Consider the following 8614-nt stretch of genomic DNA (forward strand, 5'->3'; position numbering starts at 1 on the left):
TTGTTCTGTTATTTATCTATGCTTGTAATTTGTTTATTTCCTATGCTGATTTACTCGCCTACAAAATCACCCCAGTCATTGATTATTTTTGTTTTCCAAATAGAGCTATTGAAGTCATCTGATTTTTTTTCCATATTGCAATGTATATCGCAGAAAAAAAAAATATCGCAATGTGAGTTTTTTCCAGTATCGTGCAGCCCTAATTCGTATTGAACCGTTCGGTACGGTACGCATTACAAACCGAACGATTCGTTGGACTAATCCTATTACATATGGAAAATAAAAGAGCTTAAAGTGTGTGAAATATAATGTTCTCAGTGCCACTGCGCTCAACAATGAAGCCCAAACAACGTAACAGGCAACGTGCTGTCTGCCCAGTGGCATAGCGGACGGCCCTGCGATAACCTCCCCGTCCTGGGTTGCGTCGAAAGACGATGAACTTGTATCGACGATAGCCAGAAATATTGTCAAAAACATCAATTATTGGCAATATTAAGAGGATTTGGCATTTCCAATTAATGTAGGCCTGTTACTGCATAACTGACGCGCTGCGAGGATAACAAACGATTAGGCTTGTTGTTGGAATGTTAATGGAATTAAAAAAAACAGTTAGCTATATACCGTTATCAGCATATGTGGAAGTAGATTCGTCTCTTGTTGTCTCTGAGAGAATTTGCGGCATCAGATGCCGAAAAGCTAATTGACTGAGATTAAGACGTTCACCGGCGTAACTCTTGCACAAAGTTTGCATGTTGCTTGTGTGATATCCATTGGCTCGCCTTCATGGTTTAAAACAGAATCAGATGCTGAAAGCTCCGTCATTACTCTGTACTTCCATTTTTACTTTCACTTTCTGCATGTAGTGAATTGACTGAGATTAAATCGTTCACCGGCATAACTGTTGCGCAAAGTTTGCACGGTGCTTGTGTGTGATATCCTTTGGCTCACCCTTCATGGTTTAAAACAGAAATATTTCCAACATTGCGACGTAACCAATTACCCCCGTACCGAACCGAACCGAACCGTGACACCACTGTCGTATCGAATCAAACCGTGATTTTTGTGAACCGTTACACCCCTGATATATATATACAGTGGGTACGGAAAGTATTCAGACCCCCTTAAATTTTTCACTCTTTGTTATACAGTTCGTTCTGGTTCTCAAATCTGATTAAACTCTTCTGCAAACACACATGATCAGATACTGTCTAAAACATGCCTGCATAATAAAGAGACACGACACTAGAGGAGAACATTACCCACAAACCCCTTCACACCTCACACACACACACACGTTTACATTCCAGAGGAATCTTGCTGCTTTATTCATACACACACACACACACACAGACACAGAGCGAGACAGATGATATTGAATATTATTCCAACTATTCCATGGAGTTGTCCAGGAACACAGAGATCTGCTCCAGGAATAACAGTATGCTGTCACAGTCTCAACTTCTGTAAGATCCTCTGCTCAATGATTCCAGCATCTCGGCTGTATTATTGTGTCTCTACTGTGAATGAATAACTAGACTTTTATCATTTCTGCAGAAATCGTGAGTGGTGTTTGCCTCTGAAAAGAAGCTGTTGAGGGCATCTGGCAGGACGTTTCTATGCGGTTACCCTTCCTAGGGAGTTTTGGGTGGTTTTTAACACCTTACCTATGCGTTTGCTACGGTTTTGCTATGCGAAAACTGCATTTTTGAGAGTCACAAGTATAAAAATATTTAAAGTGAAGCTGAAACTACCAGCATGTATGAAATTCATTACACAAACTTCATGTGTCTTACCTTAAACTGTGTAAAAGTTAAATGTGAGGAGACATAAAAACGGAAACCCACAAGATAAAACATTTATGTACAAACACACAGACCATGTCTAATTGACCAACAACAGACCGCTGCATTTAAAAAACATACATAATGAATGATTTCTGTTATTTTGAAAAGTAAAACTATACATGATCTACAGCGTTTTCCCTACTATACCACATTCAAGGATGTGAATAAGATTAAGGATTAAAAGTTAAAGAAAGGAGGAAAGTAAAACTAATATAAACATGTAAGTAAAAATATACAAATAGATCCCCTGAAAACAAATAAATAAATAAAAATATGTGATGAGATGTGAGGATTTGGAAAGAAAACAAGTGTAGTGCAGTGGAATAACTCAATATTGTAATCATTATTGGAAAAGCAGCCCGCAAAACACGGGCTCATGTACCTCTCGTGCGGATCCAAATGTTTCCATATTCACAATGTAATGTTTGGTTGCTAAACTATTATTTATTGTGCAAGCTTGTACTTCACTCATGTCCCAATATCCATGTAAAATTAAACCTTTCAGACAATTATTTAATGGAATTTAAATCGAGCCATGTTATTTTTTATTTTTGGTTTACTGGTTTGATGATAAATAGGCTGCGATGTCAAGTTAGTAAAGCTAGAACTGATATGCTCTGTGTGCTTTCCGTGCTTGATGTTTATTGCATTATATGGTATGTTTCTGTACCCGCTACGGTACTGAAATTGTCACTGAGAACTGTGAAATCTCACTGGTTTTGGTACAGACTACTGAAATGCTGGTATTGTGACACTAGACTGCAGAATGTCGTGTGTGTTTTGTTGGGCCCTGGGTGTTTTGGTGGAGGGCAGATACATTAGCTGCCGCTATCGCAGACGTCAGTAGCTTGACCACAGCTCAGGTTAACCACAGTGCGGCTAACAGCCTTTTTTAGCATCTTTTCTGTTCAGTGCCATTATCTGTGCATGTCCGGCTGACTCATCAGCGCCCAGCGTGTCCACCCCACTCACAGGTGTTTCAACAAACTTTGACGTCAATGGAAACATGACTGATGTTTGTGTTTAAAGACCAGCCCTGCATCTATGCATGGACCAATCTCTTGATAAAATTTCCACCATCAGCACGAGCTCGCCGAGGCCCGAGACGCTCATGAATGTGAGCACCACTGTTCAAAAGCTCGAGGTCAGTATGTACTTAAACTCAGCATGGATGCATTAACTCGATCAAAAGTGACAGTAAAGACACTTATAATGTTACAAAAGATTCCTATTTTAAATAAATTATAAGAATCTTTAAACTGTTTCCTCTGTTCATTCCACTATAAAACAGGCTTGTTTTCACACTTAGAGCATCAGTTTAATGTCTGAGTTTGGTTGATTTCAGCTGATTTCTCAAAGCTAAATTACACTAGTTGCTTGAAAACAGAAGTCTGGATCAGGGTTCTTATGGACTAGTTTATAGTTTGATATATAGTTTTTTTTTTAAGTCAGTTACATAAACTGGTCTAATTTGAATCCAAAAAATAAGACTGATTACCCATGCCTAACTGCTAGTTGGTCAGACTAGTTCTTATCACTGTTTCTGAATTCCACGAATGCAATGAATGGACTTGCATCTTTGTGAAGACCGGTCTTGCCAGAACAAACACGGAAGGAAGCGAGGACACATCTTTGTGAGAATTGAGATGCGCTGTGATCTTGTTACTGAACTGACCGTCCGAGCACATTATTAGTAGGGCTGTCAAAATGACTGAAAAGCTAAATTCGAATTTATAAAAATTAATATTATCAAAATTCGAATTATATTCTAATTTAAAAGGCATAATTTCAGTTAGGGTGAATATTTTTTTTAAAAGTTGAACTTACATTAATTTTACATGGGTTTCTAAACATGCCGCTCTCTTGTGCGAGACGCGAGTGCAACGCTGATAGATGCCCCTCTAGAAAATGAGATAAATATGCATTCTGTGTGAACGGCTTGGTTTCAGTTTCGCCGCAACGCTGATAGATGCCCCTCTAGAAAATGTGATAAATATGCGTTCTGTGTGAACGGCTTGATTTCAGTTTCGCCGTAAACAACATCTTCGCCACACTGATGCTCTCGTTTTCCGCAATATATTGAATGAACAACGTAGCAGCACCACATCTAGTGGGTTCAACTGGATAGGCTAAAAAAAGCATTAAAATGCAATGACACTTACATTGTCGTCGCATTTCGTGCGCCACTGATAGGCTGCCTGACGGCTGACGCAGACCTAAAATTCGAATGCAACTTTTTTGCATTCGAATGTGTTTTTTTTTATTTTTATTCGACGAATATTCGAAATTCGCATTTTTTTATGACAGCCCTAATTATTAGTAGTAGCAAATGCATGATGAATACAGAATAACATCACAAACAATGTCCTAACCTAATAAAACATTATTTCATATTATTATAGGCATTATTTTGATATTTATTTTATATCTTTATTTTACTGCATGTATTTAGTATTACTATGCTTTGTCAATGTTTAGATTCTTTATTATGCCAATATTAAATATCGCAGGCTTTCTCCAGGTCTTTAACACTTTATTAAAATAATGTTGAATAAAGTGACAAATATTTACTTTCACGAGTTGTCAGGTTGCAGCGGGGATTTCTTAAGTGAGAACGAGAAGTTTAAAGCTTGCAGGCTTCCATACGTGGACCACCCACGATGACTTTTGATGGATTCCTAATGGTTTGATTCTCTCAAGTCCACATTTGACGCATCGTCAATATCAAGAACACATCCAGGTACTTTAATAAGTCTGTACTAGCATTCATGAGTACTGGAATTGAGTTTTGATGGTTGATGATGTAGCATGAGAGCATACAGATGTTTTAAAGTCCAACCATTATTTAGTTACAGTGTCAAAAAGCAGAAAATTAACAGAAATAAAAAGCTTCTGCACCACAATTTTTGAACACTTGAACATGAAAAGATAATCAGTACTGGTCAATCTATAAATCATTATACCCACCAGAGCCTTGATTTCCCATCTGATTCTTACCTGAACCGTAGAGCTGATCTCAGCTGCAAATCCTCCAGTCACCGGAGCCTCATGACTGACGAGCAGCCGACCCGTCTTCACCACCGACTGGAAGAGAGAGAACACGAGCTATTTATAAGTCTATTTTTACTCAAAAAGAGACTTGTAAACATGCACAAGCCTCAATATTTTGTGTTTGTTGGGCCATATTATAATTTTGCCCCTGAATTCCAGTCCCTGAAATCAAAATCTAAAAATGAAATCAAAGCGTACGTTTACACGTACGTTTTTGGCATACACTTTTATCCAAAGCAACTTGCACTTAATTTAAAGGTCCCCTGAAATGCTTAGAAACACGCAGCGTTACTCTATGTGTTGACGTCATTTTAACTGAAACAGGAAGACCTTTGACAAGTGACCGATTTCAGCCGCGGCTTCAGCGTCTATTTTAATGTGTAGGCGGGCGCTTTGGATTCTAGAGAGCATTTGATTTGACAGAAAGTTTGATGAGAAGCTGAAGTACGATGTGACGTCATAAAAATCGTTGAGCCGTTTTGGCGGAAGTGACGAACTGCAAGCTTTGAATGCTTATATCTTCTAAATGCGAATTTTGTCACTGTTTTGGAGCACACTGCCTTATAGATAACCTTAAGACTAACAAATTGATACTAACACCCAAAAAACTTTAATTTTGATTTCATGGGGACTTTAAGTACAAATTTCATCAGTTCTTGCTTTCCCTGGGAATTGAACCCATGACCTTGGTGTTGCTAGCACCATTGCTCTAGTGTTTGAGCTTCAGGAAGGCAGCAAAACTTACAGGCAAAGACAGAGTTTCACTGTCAAATCAGGCAAAAATGCACATTTACAGCCCTAAATCTTAACTCTGCTTTCACATTTCATACTACACAGCATGAATTGTGCTGAATTGCAGCACATTGTATGTAGGTATCACATTTGCAAAACATTGGTTTCATATGGTTTATGCAACCAGAGTTTAATTCCAGCTCAGGACATTCCCAATTCCAATCAACGAAAGGTGAGGTCTTTAGAGTGTCAAAACGTCACATTCAAACAAAGAAAACCAAAACCTTCCTGTCGGTGAAATCTGGAAATCTTGCAAGCCGGATTAGCTACATTACATACACCTAAATAATCCACTGGCAATCGGATTGATGGCTCAACCGAATTGATATTCCTTAATGTAAAGACCTCAATCGTTCTGACTGAGCTCGATCTGAATGAAATTTAGACTGGATTGACAGGGATGGTGTAGACCTGAAATAATTTGATCAAGGAGAAAAAACTAAGCATGCAAACGCTTGTATAAGACTATCCACTCAATCAGTTTCAAAAAATACCTTCTTAACAACATGCATATGAATATTACATCTTATGAACTGGTCAGTGAATGAGAATGAATATTTACGGAATTTTTATTTGCTTGAATGAAACTGTTTAGGAATTTTCAGAATCTTAAATCAGATTGGATTTATTGGGACTCATGAAAATTAGTAGATCCCGACTGATATATCGTTTTGCCGATTTCATCGGCTGATATGAGCCTGTCGCAGATATATCGGTATCGGCGAATATGCCGCCGATATGAATTTTTTTTTTTACAGAACATAAAACGCAGATAAAATGCTTGTAAATGGTGTAATTACGTAGTTTGTCCAGCAGAGCGCGTCATGTCATTATAAGTGTTTGATCACCACATTTGAGTGATCATTGCAAAAAATGTGTTTACGTATATACTGTATTCTATATACAGTACCAGTCAAAAGTTTGGACACACGAATGGGAAAGTGTCCAAACTTTTGATTGGTACTGTACTATAATATACACAAAGAATATCGGCCGATATATCGATATCGATATATCAATATATATTAGGGATTTTACTCCCTAATGTCGGTATCGGCCCCCAAAAAACCCATATCGGTCGGGCTCTAAACATTAGTGCATGTACACATACCTATTATCCACATGAGCACCGCAGCTCATGTATTTGAACACGTGGCCACTGCGTTTATTAATTAGTGCAGACTGAAAACACCATTTGCTGCTGATTATGAATTTTGTTTGATGTTCATACTTCAGTGCCAATGGTCATTATGACTTCAGTCAAACAATTTTTCTGTTCTGTTTCAAAATAAACAGCAGGTCGCATCTGTGGAGCACTGACTAATCGTCAAATTCTACGTGACATAAAACTGACAGATCATGCAGCAAAGTCAGCTCTTCAAATGAGATAAACAGGTGCAAAACAGCACATTATAATAGAACTCATCCATGCGCTGGTGATCAGGCATTTCCTGCAGAAAGATTCTGGTTTGTTCTGTAATACTAGTTATTGTATAAAAGCCTCGAGAAGCCATGGTTGTGCATCTGCTGAGAAGAATGTGATGAGGTCTGGATATTGAGCTGGAAGTTTAGCGTGTTTCTCTGGAGCTTCACAAAGACACAGAAGAAACTTCACCTGCAACATCCACTGCCTTCAATGTGTGAGCCGTGTGTGCTGACTGTTGTAATTAAAATGTTAATTCTAGGCATCATTGGCATCATTCATACAACAAAATATTCTGGGAACCATTAAACGTTTATGAAAATTATCAAAAATGCTGGAGTGGCTCCCAACTTCAAAAAAAAAAAAAAAAAAAAAAAAGGCCCCTTCAGACTTCTAGGCTGTAAATCAACGAGACACACCTGAACTGTGGCTGCTTTCTCGCCTTTCGTCACGTTATGTGCACAAACTTCAGGAAACCATCTCAGAATATATGAACTGGAATCCTTCTGGCTTTCTACAAGAACAAACAAGACAGAACATTGTAGGTTATGTTTTTCTGTTTCTGAGGTTGCGTCCGCATAAACGCTTTTTCAGGGACCAGCTACATTTTGCAGGCAACATAACATCTTCCTTCAAACCCGTGTCAGGTCGTCATCCCCTTCATCTGTTTTTGATTTCTGGCATTATTAAATCACTCTCCAGGCCTTTCTTTCCAGGAGATAACAGTAAATCAACACCCTGTATTTATGGGCGCTTGCGGTTTAACTGGAATCTTCTCTTTGAAGACCATCATGTTGCCAAATGTGTATTTTTGGAACTCATGTACTAAGCAGATCGTGAATAATCTGTTGGAAAGAGTCTAGAGAGGACATCCCTGCGAGATTGTCTTTTTATGCCGGATAGATAATATTTATGTTTGGTAACGTTCTTCCATAAATCATTAGTCCTGCTGTTGCTTTGCTTTGGCGGTGACTTGTTTAAAGGGATAGTTCACCCAAAAAAGTAAATGTAATGTTTATTTGCTTACCCCCAGGGCATCCAAGATGTAGGTGACTTTGTTTCTTCAGTAGAACACAAATTATGATTTTTAACACAAACCGTTGCAGTCTATCAGTCATATAATGCATGGCAATCTTAACAAAATCTATGAGAGTAAAAAAAACATGCAGACAAATCCAAATTAAACCCTGCAGCTCGTGACGACACATTGATGTCCTAAGACACGAAACGATCGGTTTGTGCCAGAAACCGAACAGTATTTATATCATATTTTACCTCTAATACACCACTATGTCCAACTGTCTTTGGGCGTGCAGGCATCCGTTGCGTGAGGTGTGTACGCGCTCTGGCGTAGTTTACGCAAGCGCCGGAAGTGATCTCTCGCGCGTATACGTCACTCATTGTTTACACAGTGCACAGTCATTGTAGGTACGACGGCTAATCAAAATGGTACTTACTTGCGCTTATCCGGATTGTTCAAACCGACTTAAAACTAAAAGATTAC

General features: G+C 38.5%; 1 protein-coding gene across 1 annotated transcript in view; it reads right to left on the minus strand.

The window, feature by feature from the left end:
* Positions 1-8614, minus strand: part of bckdhb (branched chain keto acid dehydrogenase E1 subunit beta) — a 72811-nt gene that overhangs the window by 8408 nt on the left and 55789 nt on the right. Inside the window, exon 9 of the mRNA XM_016486837.1 lies at positions 4842-4928. Within this exon, the coding sequence (XP_016342323.1) occupies positions 4842-4928 (87 nt within the window). The remainder of the gene's footprint in view (positions 1-4841; positions 4929-8614) is intronic.

Source organism: Sinocyclocheilus anshuiensis, unplaced genomic scaffold (assembly GCF_001515605.1).
Source record: "Sinocyclocheilus anshuiensis isolate Anshui unplaced genomic scaffold, SAMN03320099.WGS_v1.1 scaffold181, whole genome shotgun sequence".
NCBI lineage: Eukaryota > Metazoa > Chordata > Actinopteri > Cypriniformes > Cyprinidae > Sinocyclocheilus > Sinocyclocheilus anshuiensis.